Source organism: Salvelinus alpinus, chromosome 3 (assembly GCF_045679555.1).
Source record: "Salvelinus alpinus chromosome 3, SLU_Salpinus.1, whole genome shotgun sequence".
Lineage (NCBI taxonomy): Eukaryota > Metazoa > Chordata > Actinopteri > Salmoniformes > Salmonidae > Salvelinus > Salvelinus alpinus.
The window spans coordinates 74,981,126-74,999,894 of record NC_092088.1 but is presented as its reverse complement, the minus strand read 5'-3'; the positions used below and the strand labels follow the sequence as shown (position 1 = coordinate 74,999,894).

General features: G+C 43.7%; 1 protein-coding gene across 3 annotated transcripts in view; it reads right to left on the bottom strand.

The window, feature by feature from the left end:
• The window catches only part of LOC139571296 (sorting nexin-29-like), a 184,245-nt gene that overhangs the window by 134,518 nt on the left and 30,958 nt on the right, over window positions 1–18,769 (bottom strand). For all 3 annotated transcript variants that reach the window (XM_071394048.1, XM_071394049.1, XM_071394050.1), the window contains 2 exons: window positions 18,549–18,677; window positions 5,346–5,434 (listed from right to left, as the gene is read on the bottom strand). In XM_071394048.1, coding sequence (XP_071250149.1) covers window positions 5,346–5,434; window positions 18,549–18,677 — 218 coding nt within the window. The remainder of the gene's footprint in view (window positions 1–5,345; window positions 5,435–18,548; window positions 18,678–18,769) is intronic.

Sequence of the window (18,769 nt, the reverse complement as noted above, 5' to 3'; positions counted from 1 at the left end):
TTACTTGATTGTATTTGATACATGAAAGTTTGGGAAATCCCTGCAAAAATGTTGCATCTCTCAAGCCTACAGCGAGCTAAGCTAAACATTCTGTATAGAAATACAGTGTTCATATTTATTGCAAACTTAGAAAACCATACATAATGATATACATGGGAACAGTTTGCTGTGCTTTCCTTTCACACCACGTTCAGTCAGTCACACAGCAATAACAGACACCGTGACACACACACACCCAATCTGCGACAACAGCTGGGGACAGTCCAAACAAACGTGGATAGACGAGACGTCAGGAGGAGGGAAGAGAAAACAGCGTTGGAGTTTATCCAGAGCGGAAAGCTGTTTCAGAGGGGTTGTTAGTAGCCTGTCTCTGCCTGAGCTGCGTTCAGAAGATCACATCTGTATTGAGCTGTATCATTAGAGGAGTTTCAAAAGGCTGTGCGATGATCAGGCAAACAGCGTTGACAGGACATGATGAAACAAAGCACGCATTGTAGCGCTTGTGTATCAATTCAGTGTTTGCCCTGTCGTCTCTTTCAGCTGCAACTCAACACCAAAGCCTGATGGAGTATGGCACATCATTAGCAATAGGGACTGAAGGGATGCAGGTGGAAATCATTTAGACTCAGATGTAAAAGGGATTTAGTATGCCTGTCTTCTACACTTTAGACAGACAGAGACAGATACACAAAGAGAGGGAGAAGAACAGGCGAAAGAGAACAAGGGAAAACCAAATTGGGATATTTACATCAAGAGCGTCACTATGTACACTGTGTGGCCTGACTCCACTGGGGACCATGAAAGGCTGAGGAGGATTGTGGGTAATTCACAAGGCGGCGGCTGTGCCGAGGCCCTTAATTAGTGTGGAAACGCTGTCAGGATTCTACAGCCTTCCGGAAATCCATTCATTATTCCACGTTGTCAGTGTCCCAGAGCATTGCTCTGTGTGTCACCGTAGACATAAACATCCATGTTGGAGATTTGACGACTCTGACTGCTAGAGTCATTGCTGAGACCTGAGAGATGAGATGCAACGTGTCTGGGATGTTTTTCTAACCCTTGTGCATGTTTCCCCTTAAGTAGTGCCAGAAGCCAAGTCAAAGAAAAAAACATTACATTCAAACCAACGAACTAGAATAAAAAAGTATTACCCCCACGCAGGAGGTCTGTCAATTAGATTGACAGACTTCCAATCCTGGCCATGTATATTTGAAATTTCTACACAAAAGCAATGGTGCTGATATCCTAGGCATCTCTGTGCCTTACAGGTGTCCCACACAGTGCCTGAGGAGAATCCCTGTCTCTGTAGGAGGGTCATGGCTAGAAGGGATACAGCTTGTCAAATGAATGTCAAAAGTAGAAATAACTATTTTCCTAACGTAAACTAAATATCCTAACCTGCTATTTAAATAATCCTAACCTGCTGCATAAGTTCAAATCAAATGTTATTGCTCACAAACACTCAGCAAAAAAAGAAACGTCCCTTTTTCAGGACCCTGTCTTTCAAAGATAATTCGTAAGAATCCAAATAACTTTACAGATCTTCATTGTAAAGGGTTTAAACACTGTTTCCCATGCTTGTTCAATGAACCATAAACAATTAATGAACATGCACCCGTGGAACGGTCGTTAAGACACTAACAGCTTACAGACCGTAGGCAATTAAGGTCACAGTTATGAAAACTTAGGACACTAAAGAGGCCTTTCTACTGACTCTGAAAAACACTAAAAGAAAGATGCCCAGGGTCCCTGCTCATCTGCGTGAACATGCCTTAGGCATGCTGCAAGGAGGCATGAGGACCGCAGATGTGGCCAGGGCAATAAATTGCAATGTCCGTACTGTGAGACGCCTAAGACAGCTCTACAGGGAGACAGGACGGACAGCTGATCGTCCTCGCAGTGGCAGACCACGTGTAACACCTGCACAGGATCGGTACATCTGAACATCACACCTGCGGGACAGGTACAGGATGGCAACAACTGCCCGAGTTACACCAGGAACGCACAATCCCTCCATCAGTGCTCAGACTGTCCGCAATATGCTGAGAGAGGCTGGACTGAGGGCTTGTAGGCCTGTTGTAAGGCAGGCCTTAACTTGTTATGGCTGCAGGGGGCGTATTGAAAAACTGGAAAATATGTGCAAATTTTCAAACGGCCTCTTAATCAATTTTTGCTCTTACAATATGCATATTATTATTACTATTGGATAGAAAACAGTCTCTAGTTTCTAAAACCGTTTTAATTATTTCTCTAAGTGGAACAGAACAATTTTTACAGACCATTTCCTATCCGGAAGTGAGATTTCCAAAATCGATGTCGCTCTTCAAGCCCTTGTCTATAAAAGGGCATGTCACTTAGGACTGTAGAAACACGTCATACGCCTTCCTCTGGGTGTCATGCGGAAGTGAGAGAAGAAATCACTTGATTATCTCGTCCTGTATTTGAACACAACCTCTTGGAGTGAGTGTTGCGCAGTTTATTTTTCTTTCTGGGCGCGAAGTAGGACCTGGACTCGGCTCCTGGAAAACACTCTGTAAAGGTGAATATGATCTCTGGCTTCGATTTTATTTGATACATGTCACAATATCATCCTAAAGTATGTTATTTCAATATAGTTTAATTATATTATTGAAATGTATTCTGGACTTTAGACGTGATGCGACGCAATAATTTTTTCAAGATGGAGAGGTTAGCGTCGCACTGCCAGTGTGCTTGCTAATTCAAGAGGGAAATTGTTCGTTCTGGATCGAAATAAAGACATTTCTGAACAAAGGACCCCTTGGAGAACATTCTGATGGAAGATCAACAAAGATAAGGACCCAATTTGGGATGCTTTTTCATATATCTGTCGAACTGTGCTATGCTACCGTTTGCCTTGAGTCAATGCTGTTGTGATGTTAGCTATTGTAGTAAGCTAATATGACGATATATTGTGTTTTCGCTGTAAAACACTTCAAAAATCGGAAATATTGGCTATATTCACAAGATCTTTCTCTTTCATTAGCTATCCACCATATATTTCTCTGAAATGTTTTATGATGTGTAATTAGTAGTTGACGTTGGTGTCTGTATCTTCTCTGGCTACTCCCGTGCGATTTCTGACTGTAGCTATGATGGTAGCAGTAATGTAAAACTGATTTATAGCTAAAATATGCACATTTTTTTAACAAAACATAGATTTATTGTGTAACATGTTATAGGACTGTCATCTGAGGTAGTTTTTTCTAGGTTATTTAGGTTGGTTCTAGGTTAGTTAGGTTGGCTTGTGCATGCTACTTGCATCCTACTTGTGCTGTGAAAAATGTCTGTCCTCCTTTTTTATTTGGTGGTGAGCTAACATAAATATATGTGGTGTTTTCTCTGTAAAACATTTAAAAAATCAGACATGTTGGCTGGATTGACAAGATGTTTATCTTTCAAATGCTGTATTGGACTTGTTAATGTGTGAAAGTTAAATATTAAAAAAAAAAAATAGATTTTGAATTTCGCGCCGTGCACTTGAGCTGGATGTTGTCATAGGTGTACCGGCGTCGGGCTGCAGCCATAACAGGTTAAATGACTTACTCACGTCGGCCACAGAGGACACGAGCCCACAGCCCTTGGGAGCGGGCCGCGGTGGTGGCACTGTGTTATCCTCAAAACGGGTGAAGGTGTTAAGCTTGTCTGGGAGCAAGACGGTGTCCGCGACGTGGCTGGATTTCCCTTTGTAATCCATGATCGTCTGTAGACCCTGCCACAAACGTCTCATGTCGGAGCCGCTGAATTGCGATTCCACTTTGTCTCTGTACTGACGTTTTGCCTGTTTGATTGCCTTACGAAGGGAATAACTATACTGTTTGTATTCAACCATATTCCCAGTCACTTTGCCATGGTTAAATGCGTTGGTTAGCGCTTTCAGTTTTGCGAAAGCTGCCATCTAGCCAAGAGAGGAGTAAAATGGAGTCGTGATCTGATTTGCCAAAGGGAGGGCGGGGGAGGTACTTGTAGGCGTCTTGAAAAGGCGAGTAGCAGTTATCTAATGGTTTTCCTAATTGAGTACTACAGTCAATGTGTTGATAAAACTTTGGTCGTTTTTTCCTCAAATTTGCTTTGTTAAAATCCCCAGCTACAATAAATGTGGCCTCAGGATATGTGGTTTCCAGTTTGCATAAAGTCCAACGTAGTTCCTTGAGGGCCGTCATGGTATCGGCATGAGGGGGAATATACACGGCTGTGACTGTAACAGAAGATAATTCTCTTGGAAGGTAACATGGTCGGCATTTGATTGAAGTGTTCTAGGTCGGGTAAATAAAATAATTTCTGTACGTTATCACAATCACACCATGAGCAGTTAATCATGAAACATACATCCCCGCCTTTCTTCCCGGTGAGTTCTTTATTTCTGTCTGCGCGATGAACTGAGAACCCAGCTGGCTGTATGGATCGGGACAGTATATCCTGAGAGCCATGATTCCATGAAACAGAGTATGTTACAGTCCCTGATGTCTCTCTGGAAGGAGATCCTCGCCCTGAGCTCGTCTACTTTATTGTCCAGAGACTGAACATTAGGGAGTAATATACTCTGAAGCGGTGGATGGTGTGCCTGCCTCCTGAGTCGGACTAGAAGTCCACTCCGAATACCTCTTCTCTGCCGGTGGCGTCTTGGAGCAGCCTCTGGGATAAGTTCAATTGCCCTGGGGTGTACGAACAAAGGTTCTAATTCGGGAAAGTCGTATTCCTGTTCGTAATGCCGGTGAGTTACCGCCGCTCTGATATCCAAAAGTTATTTCCGGCTGTATGTAATAACACAAAAAAATCTTTCTGGACTAATAATGTAAGAAATATAACAAAAATAAAAATGCAACATTGCTTAAGCGCTAGAAGCAGAGCTGCCATGTCTGACGGCGTCATCTTGCTGTGAAAAGTCAAATCTGACAAAAGCTGTATCCCATCTAGTCAAAACCCTGTAGGAGGGAGATAGTGTCCACAGAAACCGAGATCAATACTGATAACCACAGTCTCTACCCCCAAAATGTCATTAGGCATTCTGTCTCCCTAAATTGCCATGTCCATTCCGCTTGCCTTTGATATAACAGTCTTATATCTGTACCCTTTGCACAGCGTGGAGATATCCCCAAGCAACAGGAGAGAAAGCCACTTTAATCCAAATTACCCAAAATTACTAAGTAACGAAGGGGGGGACTAATTATGTTTCATAAAGGCATGTCTCAAACCAGGCTTATTATTCACTTACTACATCCTTGAGTGGTGGCTCAACACTGACCTTGTCATGCATAAGAGAATACATTTTTCCTGCCCTGTTTAGATATGGAGCATTGCGCGAGCGTGCGTGCGTGGTCTCTTACCGGTGTCATTGCCCTGGCTCCCCTCTCTCTTCAGCATCTGAACAGCCCCCACATATTTCTTCAGCTGGACCTTGAGGACCTCGTTCTCTCTGCAGACACAGACAACAGAATCAAGGCCCAGAGAGAGAGAAAGCGCATCAGACTGGACCAGTAAGTGTGTGTGAGTGTGTGTAAACCTCAAGGCTTACAGCCTTCTAAACCCCAGCCCAAATCTGGAGCAGGATTATACATGCAGCCCTACAGGTTTCATGTGATTGTTTACTGTCACTACAGACTCTATGCACGAGGGAGGCGCAAGCGTGTGTATGCTCAGAAGTGTGTGTAGCAGTACGTGTGTTTACAAGGCCTGTGCGGACGCTTACGGTTGGTTTTGGGGGGAAATCAGAATCTAAGAAAATTACGGTGCTGTTAACAACAACAACCCCTGCCTTCCTTCCCCGCTCTCGTTGTACCCTGCTTATCGCCTCCCATTCCACCCCACAAAGGACACCCGGGACAGGAGATCTCAAAAAGCCGGCTGATGAGCTCTCGGAGGGACAATAGGGCCGTTGTTATCCGAGTTGGCAAGCCGAAACACAATTCCGGTGCGATTTAATTAAAGGTAATAAATGTCTGGCGTTCCAGAGGCAACGGAGGGGATTCCACAGCTCAGGTGTGTCTCATTGATCACTCCAAATGTGCCCTCCTGCTTTGGAAAAGGCAGGTTAGCATTCCCGCATGGGCAAGCGCAGTTACAGTGTTTTCCCTAAGATTTTAACCACAGAATTTCCTGCAATTCTACACATTTTGCCATGGCTTACACTGTGTTCTTATGCTTAGTGACTATAACAGATTCTCTCTGACCGTCTAATTGTTATTGGTGACTGTTAGTTATCAAAGATGATCTTATTTAAAAATATATAGCTTCTTTATCTTTTCTACATATTTTTTGTTTTACACACTAACCAGACCACCCACGTTGCGTGCGTGACCGTTGCAAAATAAATGTACACAAACAGTACATGTTATTCAATTATTTCATCCAAACTGCTGGTATGACTCAACAGGCATAGCCAGGCACCGAAATAGAACTTGGTTAGAACTTAGAACCTGGTTCCATTTTAGAGGCTTGACGCGCTGCAAGTTCCACCTCTCTACTCATTGGTTTTTACAAGCATATACCCATGTGGGTGATTGAGAGATGATTGAGGTGCACATTGCAGTCCAGTTGGTGGCGATAATGCACCTTAAAGTTGGTTGCTAACTGCCATATTAAAACAATCCACAGAAGAATGAACAAGGAGTTTTTCTTTTCACTCCATAATTTAAGTTAGTATTGTGGAGTAAGTATAATGTTGTTGATCCATCCTCAGTTTTCTCCTATCACAGCCATTAAACTCTAACTGTTTTAAAGTCACCATTGGCCTCATGGTGAAATCCTTGAGCAGTTTCCTTCCTCTCCGGCAATTGAATTAGGCAGCAGGCCTGTATCTTTGTAGTGACTGGATGTATTATACACAATTCAAAATATAATTAATATCATGCTCAAAAAAATATTCAATGTCTGTTTTATTTATTTTTTACCCATCTACCTATAGGTGCTCTTCTTTGCAAGGCATTGGAAAACTTCCCTGGTCTTTATAGTTGAATCTGTGCTTGAAATTCACTGTTTGACTGAGGAACCTTGCAGATAATTATATGTGTGCGGTACAGAGATGAGGTAGTCATTCAAAAATAATGTTAAACAATATTATTGCACACAGAGTGAGTCCATACAACTTATTGTGTGAATTGTTAAGCACATTTGTACTCCTGAACATATTTAGGCTTGCCATAACAAATATTTAAGCTTCCATAACAAATATTTAGGCTTGCCACTTTGACATTATGGAGTATTGTGTAGACCAGTGTAGGCCAGGGCTCCAGAGTGGCGCAGCAGTCTAAGGCACTGCATCTCAGTGCTAGAGGCGTCACTACCGACCTAGGTTCGATTCCAGGCTGTATCAAAACTGGCCATAATTGAGAGTCCCATAAGGCAAAGCACAATTTGCCCAGCGTAATCCAGGTTTGGCTGGGGTAGGCCGTCATTGTAAATAAGAATTTGTTCTTAACTGACTTGCCTGGTTAAATAAAAAAATATAACATTTGGGCCTCCCGAGTGGCGCAGCGGTATAAGGCAGTGCTAGAGGCTTCACTACAGATCCGGGTTCGATCCTGGGCTGTGTTGCAGCCGGCCATGACTGGGAGACTCAAGAGGCGGCGCACAATTGGCCCAGCGTCGTCTGGGTTAGGGGAAGGTTTGGATGTCCTTGTCCCATCGCGCTCTAGCGACTCCTGTGGCGAGCCGGGAGCATGCCCGCTGACACGGTCAACAGCTGTAGGGTATTTCCTCCGACACATTAAGGGTTAAGCAAGCATTGTGTCTTGGCATGGCTCTCGACCTTCGCCTCTCCCGAGTCCGTACAGGAGTTGCAACGATGGGACAAGACTAACTACCAAATGGATATCACGAAATATCAAATAAATCCATTTGATCCATATTAAATTCAGCCTGTACCAACAAAATGTGGAAAAAGTCAAGGGGTTTCAGTACTTTCTGAAAGCACTGTATATTAGGGCTGTACCCAACACTGCATTCTGAAAGCACTGTATATTAGGGCTGTACCCGGCACTGCATTCTGAAAGCACTGTATATTAGGGCTGTACCCGACACTGCATTCTGAAAGCACTGTATATTAGGGCTGTACCCGACACTGCATTCTGAAAGCACTGTATATTAGGGCTGTACCCGACACTGCATTCTGAAAGCACTGTATATTAGGGCTGTACCCGACACTGCATTCTGAAAGCACTGTATATTAGGGCTGTACCCGACACTGCATTCTGAAAGCACTGTATATTAGGGCTGTACCCGACACTGCATTCTGAAAGCACTGTATATATATTAGGGCTGTACCCGACACTGCATTCTGAAAGCACTGTATATTAGGGCTGTACCCGACACTGCATTCTGAAAGCACTGTATATCAGGTCTGTACCCGACACTGCATTCTGAAAGCACTGTATATCAGGTCTGTACCCGACACTGCATTCTGAAAGCACTGTATATCAGGTCTGTACCCAACAGTACATTCTGAAAGCACTGTATATCAGGTCTGTACCCAACAGTACTTTCTGAAAGCCCTGTATATCAGGTCTGTACCCAACAGTACATTCTGAAAGCACTGTATATCAGGTCTGTACCCAACAGTGCATTCTGAAAGCACTGTATATCAGGTCTGTACCCAACAGTGCATTCTGAAAGCACTGTATATCAGGTCTGTACCCAACAGTGCATTCTGAAAGCACTGTATATCAGGTCTGTACCCGACACTGCATTCTGAAAGCACTGTATATCAGGTCTGTACCCGACAGTACTTTCTGAAAGTATTCAGAACCCTCGACTTTTTCCACATTTAGTGGAAGTTACAGCCTTATTCTAAAATTGATTAAATATACAGTGGGGAGAACAAGTATTTGATACACTGCCGATTTTGCAGGTTTTCCTACTTACAAAGCATGTAGAGGTCTGTCATTTTTATCATAGGTACACTTCAACTGTGAGAGACGGAATCCAGAAAATCACATTGTATGATTTTTAAGTAATTAATTTGCATTTTATTGCATGACATAAGTATTTGATCACCTACCAACCAGTAAGAATTCCGGCTCTCACAGACCTGTTAGTTTTTCTTTAAGAAGCCCTCCTGTTCTCCACTCATTACCTGTATTAACTGCACCTGTTTGAACTCGTTACCTGTATAAAAGACACCTGTCCACACACTCAATCAAACAGACTCCAACCTCTCCACAATGGCCAAGACCAGAGAGCTGTGTAAGGACATCAGGGATAAATTGTAGACCTGTACAAGGCTGGGATGGGCTACAGGACAATAGCCAAGCAGCTTGGTGAGAAGGCAACCACTGTTGGCACAATTATTAGAAAATGGAAGAAGTTCAAGATGACGGTCAATCACCCTCGGTCTGGGGCTCCATGCAAGATCTCACCACGTGGGGCATCAATGATCATGAGGAATGTGAGGGATCAGCCCAGAACTACACGGCAGGACCTGGTCAATGACCTGAAGAGAGCTGGGACCACAGTCTCAAAGAAAACCATTAGTAACACACTACGCCGTCATGGATTAAAATCCTGCAGCGCACGCAAGGTCCCCCTGCTCAAGCCAGCGCATGTCCAGGCCCGTCTGAAGTTTGCCAATGACCATCTGGATGATCCAGAGGAGGAATGGGAGAAGGTCATGTGGTCTGATGAGACAAAAATAGAGCTTTTTGCTCTAAACTCCACTCGCCGTGTTTGGAGGAATAGAAGGATGAGTACAACCCCAAGAACACCATCCCAACCGTGAAGCATGGAGGTGGAAACATCATTCTTTGGGGATGCTTTTCTGCAAAGGGGACAGGACGACTGCACCGTATTGAAGGGAGGATGGATGGGGCCATGTATCGCGAGATCTTGACCAACAACCTCCTTCCCTCAGTAAGAGCATTGAAGATGGGTCGTGGCTGGGTCTTCCAGCATGACAACGACCCGAAACACACAGCCAGGGCAACTAAGGAGTGGCTCCGTAAGAAGCATCTCAAGGTCCTGGAGTGGCCTAGCCAGTCTCCAGACCTGAACCCAATAGAAAATCTTTGGAGGGAGCCGAAAGTCCGTATTGCCCAGCGACAGCCCCGAAACCTGAAGGATCTGGAGAAGGTCTGTATGGAGGAGTGGGCCAAAATCCCTGCTGCAGTGTGTGCAAACCTGGTCAAGAACTACAGGAAACGTATGATCTCTGTAATTGCAAACTAAGGTTTCTGTACCAAATATTCAGTTCTGCTTTTCTGATGTATCAAATACTTATGTCATGCAAAAAAATGCAAATTAATTAATTAAAAATCATACAATGTGATTTTCTGGATTTTTGTTTTAGATTCCTTCTCTCACAGTTGAAGTGTACCTATGATAAAAATTACAGACCTCTACATGCTTTGTAAGTAGGAAAACCTGCAAAATTGTCAGTGTATCAAATACTTGTTCTCCCCACTGTATTGTTTTCCTCAAATCTACACACATTTACATTTAAGTCATTTAGCAGACGCTCTATAATGCCAAAGTGAAAACATTTTTTTTTTTTTTATAGAATAAAAAAGATAAGTATTTACATAAGTATTCAGACCCTTTGCTATGAGACTCAAAATGGATTGCTCGACTAAAGACATTTCGGTTGACCAACAGCCTATTGACCAAACAATCGACCAGTCGACTAAATGGGGCCAGCCCTACTGTAGAAACAGAGAGAGATGCCATATAGTTTAAAACCTTCAATGTTGATGAAACAGTGCTGTGGCCAGACCTAAAAACCCGATTCGCATTCCATTTAAGATGTTGTTTTCGTGGAAGTAGGCCTTTAGCTGCCTACTAACTAAGGACCTCAGTACATTTGACAGTACAGACAATTTTGATATGGGTCGATAATTGTCAAGTAGCGAAGGATCTCCACCTTTCAGGAGAGGCAGTACAAAAGCAGATTTTCATAACTTGGGGATTTCGTTAACTTCTTTGGGACTGGGGGGCAGTATTGAGTAGCTCGGATAAAAAGGTGCCCAGAGTAAACTTCCTGCTACTCAGGCCTAAAAGCTAGAATATGCATATAATTAATAGATTTGGATAGAAAACACTCTGAAGTTTCTAAAACTGTTTGAATGATGTCTGTGAGTATAACAGAACTCATATGGCAGGCAAAAACCTGAGAAAAAATCCAACCAGGAAGTGGGAAATCTGAGGTTTGAAGTTTTTCAAGTCATTGCCTATCGAATATACAGTGTCTATGGGGTCCTATTGCACTTCCTAAGGCTTCCACTAGATGTCAACAGTCTTTAGAACCTTGTTTGAGGCTTATACTGTGAAGGAGGGGGGAATGAGAGCTGTTTCAACCAGGTGTCTGGCAGAGTGCCATGAGCTCAGTCTCACGCGCTCCCGTGAGAGTTAGCTGCGTTCCATTGCATTTCTACAGACAAAGTAATTCTCCGGTTGAAACATTATTGAAGATTTATGATAAAAGCGTCCTAAAGATTGATTCTATACTTCGTTTGACATGTTTCTAGGAACTGTAATATGACTTTGTCTGAACTTTCGCCTGGACTTGCCCGCGCCTCCTGAGTTTGGATTTGTGTACTAAACGCGCAAACAAAAGGAGGTATTTGGACATAAATGATGGACTTTATCGAACAAAACAAACATTTATTGTGGAACTGGGATTCCTGGGAGTGGATTCTGATGAAGATCATCAAAGGTAAATGAATATTTATATTCAAATTTGAATTTGGCACCCTGCAATTTCACTGGCTGTTGGCGAGGTGGGACGCTACCGTCCCACATATCCCAGAGAGGTTTTAACATCAGGCGTGATGTTAAAAATACATGTTAAGGGGGAGCAATGATGTCTGCAGCTAGGTGTAGGAAGCGGGGGTAAAGTTCATCAGGTCCAGGAGATTTTTTCCATCAATTTCTTTCAGGGCTTTACACACTTCTGAAACAGAGAAGGATGAAATAGGGAACCTGGTGAAGGAGTGCACAGGGGTGTCAGGTAAATTCATAGCGGGCTCAATTATACCTTTGACCTTTTCAAATAAACTGCCTGCATCTAAAAAATGATTCAAGGCTTTCAGAATGGAGGTTCTCTCAGTTACAATCTGTATGTCTACCAACAATTGTTTGGGAAGCTGTGTATCTTTTTTGCACTCCAAACATTTCACTACTTGCCAAAATTTGGATGGATTATTTAAATTATCTGAAGTAGATTTCAGGTAGTGGGCTGCTTTCAATTTACGGATCATAGCCACACCCATATTTCGAAGATGTTTAAAAGCTATCCAATCATCTCCCGAACCAGACCCTCTTGCTTTAGCCCACATAGCATTTAGTTTCCTTATGATTTTAGTAAGTTCCTTAGTAAATCAAGGGTTCTCTCTGCCCTTAATCCTGATTTTTTTTTAAAGGGGCATGCCTATTGCATACATCCTGGAATGCGTTGTGGAAGTAAGAAAAGGCTAGTTCAACATCAGGGATTAATTCCATTCAATGCTAGATACATCCTGTAAAAAAAACTTGAATATCAAACCGTTTCCAGTTTCTTTTCGTAATGACACTTGGAAATTTCTTAGGAATTTTACCATCTCACACACAGGCAATAGCACAGTAATCACTTATGTCATTTGCAAAAATACCAGAAGCATTAAAACGATGAGGAGTATTGGTTAAGATCAAATCAAAGAGGACATTTTATATTCAACCTAGTTACACTGTTGACAATCTGAGTGAGATTGTAGGTATTGCATAGAATTTAGAGTTGATCAGAGCTAGATGTTAACCAGTCCTGATTCAGATCACCCATCAGGACAAACTCAGAGTTGACATTCTGTGATAACAATTCGAAAATAGAATCCAGAGAGACAACAGTAGCAGATGGAGGTCTACAACAACATTTAAAGATGAGCCGAGGTTTAGGTTCAAAGACAGATATTCAAATTGCTGAGGTTAAGTAACAGAAGTCAACACGACCACCGAGAACTTGTCTTTTACATATACAGCAACACCGCCACCCTTAGATTTACGATCTGTACAAAACACATTGTAACCATTTATGCCAATATTTTAGTCTGTAATAGATTTTTTTGAGCCAGGTTTCAGAAAACATAAATACATCCGGGTCGGCAGTTTTTATCCATATATTCACAAAATCAAGCTTCAGCAGAAGACTTCTTACACTCATATGCAAAAATTTCAGGCCACTCTGACTACTTAATTGGGCAGGGATAAGAATGTCAGGACCTGGGTTAGACTGCACATTTCCAGACAATAGAAGCAGCAAGATAATGGCAAGTCTAGATCGAGGGCTACAACATTTGGATTTATAGACAGCACTTGAAGGAGAATTCATAGTCACCAAAGTCTTTAACGCCACATATTTCAGGAGATGTGTGAAGTCCAGAGACATGGTTAAATACCAAGAGAACAGTCCTGACATGTAAGAACAGGAATGGTTAAATACCAAGAGAACAGTCCTGACATGTAAGAACAGGAATGGTTAAATACCAAGAGAACAGTCCTGACATGTAAAAACAGGAGTCTTATTTCTCCCATATTGTTTGGGAGAAATGTGCATAGTTCTCACGTGCACTTTCGGAGCAAGCGTAGGGTTTCTCTCAAAACTCGAGGGAGAAACAGTCATATATTTCCTCATTCACAGAGCAACGGGCTCTAAAAGTATCGCCAACATTGTAAAAGCCAAGTGTAGACAACAGCAAAATGAACAGCAACATGTTTGTTTATTGCCCTAAGAGTCACTAATCAAATAGTCCAACCACAGATCAATAAAAAGTTAGCGATGTCTGCGTATGATGTAGGCGAGCAAAGCTCCGGGGATAGAGAAGGTGGCAAGGGCACCTGTACCAGAATGGGAGAGACAGAGCAGGGCAGGCACGGGGCAGGCAGTCAGGCAGAGAGATCAGTTCTCTGGCCAACAGTGCACATGGATCGCACTGTATCGACGTGAAAATGTATCGACATAGGCTGACCTTGACACATGGATTGTGTGTGTGTGGCATTCAGAGGGTGAATGGGCAAAATTTAAGTGCCTTTGAATGGAGTATGAATGTAGGTGCCAGGCGCACTGGTTAGTGTCAAGAACTGCAATGCTGCTGGGTTTTTCATGCCCAACAGTTTCCTGTGTATCAAGAACGGTTCACCACCAAAACAACATCCAGCCAACTTGACACAACTATGGGAAGCATTGAAGTCAAAATGGGTCAGCATCCCTGTGGAATGCTTTCAACACCTTGTAGAGTCCATGCCCTGATGAATTGAGGCTGTTCTGAGGACAAAAGGGGTTGGTACTCAAAATTAGAAAGGTGTTCCTAATGTTTTGTACAGTGAGAGTATGTGTAGCCATCTATTGTACTATAGAGTAATATGAAGGTGTCACTGAAGGAAAGACAATGTAGAGGACGACCTAGAAGGATAATGTAGGGGCTGTGTTCTTACACAAGAACAGAAACAGACTGACAACTGGAACTGGAGAATATGTCCCAGACAGTCCTTTTTTATATGGGCTCATCATTCTACATTACAAGTATCCCTGAAAGTTTCAAAGGCATCCTACAGCACTAACTTAGCTGTGTATTGTACAACCGGCATGTGTCGTTGAGGGAGTTTAACATGGGGGTATTCCACCCAAACATCTCGGTCAGAATGGACGGTCTATAAGCCCATTAGTGAAATTGGGTCAGCTGAGAGAGGAAAAGTCCAGATATCAGAAAGAGTAAGAGGCAGGAAGAGTTTCAACAACTTCCTGTTTGACCTCTACTGAAGGCTTCTGGGATTGCAGTCCCAGAGGTTTGATTTGGATTTGACAGTAAAAAACAGAGTATAAACCTGCCCCAGTTAGAGAAAACATTACAGTAAAACACTCAGAGGATAAAATACAGGACATCTACGTCTAATACTCCTGAGTGCCATTTAGAGGCTCTACAAACAATACTTCAAACATTTACTGTGGTTTTCCTTTCATAAACCTTCTTCCTCTGTGCCCACAGCACAGTAGGCAGACGGAGTAGAGTAGAAGACTGTTGAAAGTGGGAGCTTCAACTGTACAGTAGCCCCTTGAGACAGCTAGATAATTGACTTCACAAAGCAGCAAAACAACTAAAATCCTCTCAGCAACTACAGTAAAATCACCCAAACCTTAGGAGGGGTCTTTACAGTACATCAATATCCCATTCTCAACCACCTTCAGGAAACACTCAGTGCCAAGTAAGAAGAAAGAATAATCTATCAGTGTGTGTTTCCTCCAAACCGAGCAGAGGACCACTGTCTCTTTGGCCAGGCCCACTCTCTCCTGGCCGCCTGCCCAGTCGCCTTCCTGGGTGAGATCTCATTTCTGCTCTGCTAACATCACCGGAAGAACGGCCCGAGCTCCATGCTGGTAGGGAATAGGCTCTCTGCGTCCGTGTGTGCTTGAAAACATGTGCCTCAGTCAGTCAGCGTTACATACATACATACGTGTCAGAAGCATTGCCTCAGTCAGTCAGCGTTACATACATACGTGTCAGAAGCATTGCCTCAGTCAGTCAGCGTTACATACATACGTGTCAGAAGCATTGCCTCAGTCAGTCAGCGTTACATACATACGTGTCAGAAGCATTGCCTCAGTCAGTCAGCGTTACATACATACGTGTCAGAAGCATTGCCTCAGTCAGTCAGCGTTACATACATACGTGTCAGAAGCATTGCCTCAGTCAGTCAGCGTTACCTACATACGTGTCAGAAGCATTGCCTCAGTCAGTCAGCGTTACATACATACGTGTCAGAAGCATTGCCTCAGTCAGTCAGCATTACATACATACGTGTCAGAAGCATTGCCTCAGTCAGTCAGCGTTACATACATACGTGTCAGAAGCATTGCCTCAGTCAGTCAGCGTTACATACATACGTGTCAGAAGCATTGCATACGTGTCAGAAGCATTGCCTCAGTCAGTCAGCGTTACATACATACGTGTCAGAAGCATTGCCTCAGTCAGTCAGCGTTACATACATACGTGTCAGAAGCATTGCATACGTGTCAGAAGCATTGCCTCAGTCAGTCAGCGTTACATACATACGTGTCAGAAGCATTGCCTCAGTCAGTCAGCGTTACATACATACGTGTCAGAAGCATTGCCTCAGTCAGTCAGCGTTACATACATACGTGTCAGAAGCATTGCCTCAGTCAGTCAGCGTTACATACATACGAGTCAGAAGCATTGCCTCAGTCAGCGTTACATACATGTGTGTCAGAAGCATTGCCTCAGTCAGTCAGCGTTACATACGTGTCAGAAGCATTGCCTCAGTCAGTCAGCGTTACATACGTGTCAGAAGCATTGCCTCAGTCAGTCAGTGTTACATACGTGTCAGAAGCATTGCCTCAGTCAGTCAGTGTTACATACATACGTGTCAGAAGCATTGCCTCAGTCAGTCAGCGTTACATACGTGTCAGAAGCATTGCCTCAGTCAGTCAGCGTTACCTACATACGTGTCAGAAGCATTGCCTCAGTCAGTCAGCGTTACATACATACGTGTCAGAAGCATTGCCTCAGTCAGTCAGCATTACATACATACGTGTCAGAAGCATTGCCTCAGTCAGTCAGCGTTACATACATACGTGTCAGAAGCATTGCCTCAGTCAGTCAGCGTTACATACGTGTCAGAAGCATTGCCTCAGTCAGTCAGCGTTACATACATACGTGTCAGAAGCATTGCCTCAGTCAGTCAGCGTTACATACGTGTCAGAAGCATTGCCTCAGTCAGTCAGCGTTACATACATACGTGTCAGAAGCATTGCCTCAGTCAGTCAGCGTTACATACATACGTGTCAGAAGCATTGCCTCAGTCAGTCAGCGTTACATACATACGAGTCAGAAGCATTGCCTCAGTCAGCGTTACATACATGTGTGTCAGAAGCATTGCCTCAGTCAGTCAGCGTTACATACGTGTCAGAAGCATTGCCTCAGTCAGTCAGCGTTACATACGTGTCAGAAGCATTGCCTCAGTCAGTCAGTGTTACATACGTGTCAGAAGCATTGCCTCAGTCAGTCAGTGTTACATACATACGTGTCAGAAGCATTGCCTCAGTCAGTCAGCGTTACATACGTGTCAGAAGCATTGCCTCAGTCAGTCAGCGTTACATACGTGTCAGAAGCATTGCCTCAGTCAGTCAGCGTTACATACGTGTCAGAAGCATTGCCTCAGTCAGTCAGCGTTACATACGTGTCAGAAGCATTGCCTCAGTCAGTCAGTGTTACATACATACGTGTCAGAAGCATTGCCTCAGTCAGTCAGCGTTACATACGTGTCAGAAGCATTGCCTCAGTCAGTCAGTGTTACATACATACGTGTCAGAAGCATTGCCTCGGTCAGTCAGCGTTACATACGTGTCAGAAGCATTGCCTCAGTCAGTCAGTGTTACATACATACGTGTCAGAAGCATTGCCTCAGTCAGTCAGCGTTACATACATGTGTCAGAAGCATTGCCTCAGTCAGTCAGCGTTACATACGTGTCAGAAGCATTGCCTCAGTCAGTCAGTGTTACATACATACGTGTCAGAAGCATTGCCTCAGTCAGTCAGCGTTACATACATGTGTCAGAAGCATTGCCTCAGTCAGTCAGCGTTACATACGTGTCAGAAGCATTGCCTCAGTCAGTGTGCGGCCCACGTCTTAACCAGCCCAGTACCCACTCCTCTCACTGTGATGAATCAATGTGGGTAAATCTATGAGAGGATCTTAGTCCAGCTCACATCCACTGGGCTTTGTTAGACACACACAGGAAGGGCTTACTTACCAATTCCAGTATTTTTAGAGACTATTGATTAGATCAGGCCAGATTTGGGTGGAGGATAGCACTTGAGTGTGAGTGGCTGGCTGGAGTTTCCTGTTTGGCTTAAAAGTGTAGCAAGGTGGAAGGACTGGACTGGCTAAGATAGAACACTCTAAAAAAGTGTGACTAAGTGGCTCAAATGTTAAAAGCGCACTTCGCAGCATACTCAACTCATTCACTTAAGACGCCACCCAAAAAACACACTCGCTCATATTGAACTTCTGAAGACTGTTTCCATTGAGATCCATGTTTTTCCTTTTCTAACCACCAATGGTCCACTGTTCTGCCTGCGCTATGGAGCCCTGACCTGTTCATTGGACATGCTACCTTGTCCCGGACGTGCTGTTTTCGACCCTCTCCCTCTCTCAACCTCTGAATGCTCAGCTATGAAAAGCCAACTGACATTAACTCCTGAGGTGCTGACCTGTTGCACCCTCTACAACCACTGTGATTATTATATGACCCTGCTGGTCATCTATGAACGATCTGGACTTAATGGCCATGAACTCTTATAATCACAGCCAGAAAAGGACTGGCCACCCCTCAGAGCATGGTTCCTCTCTAGGTTTCTTCCTAGGTTCCTGCCTTTCTAGGGAGTTTTTCCTAGCCACCGTGCTTCAACATCTGCATTGCTTGCTATTTGGGGTATTAGGCTGGGTTTCTGTAGAAGCACTTTGTGACATCTGCTGATTTATTGTGGCACAGGGATAGGAAACCAACTGAGCCATGGGAACCTGCCGTTGGGAACAACCACCACCCGTGAACCCACCTGCCCAGAGCCTGCACCTTGGCTGTGTGTCTCTCCTCCAGCTCATCCAGGCGTCTCCTCAGGGTGTCTGTCTCCTGCCTCAGCCCTGCAGAGTGCTCCATCTCCCCATCCAGCAGGCTGCGCAGGGACCTCGAGTCCCGGAAGACACAACACAATACTGTTACCATACAATCACAAAAAACACAGTCACAGAAAACTTGCATACATAGCTCTAAATTCCA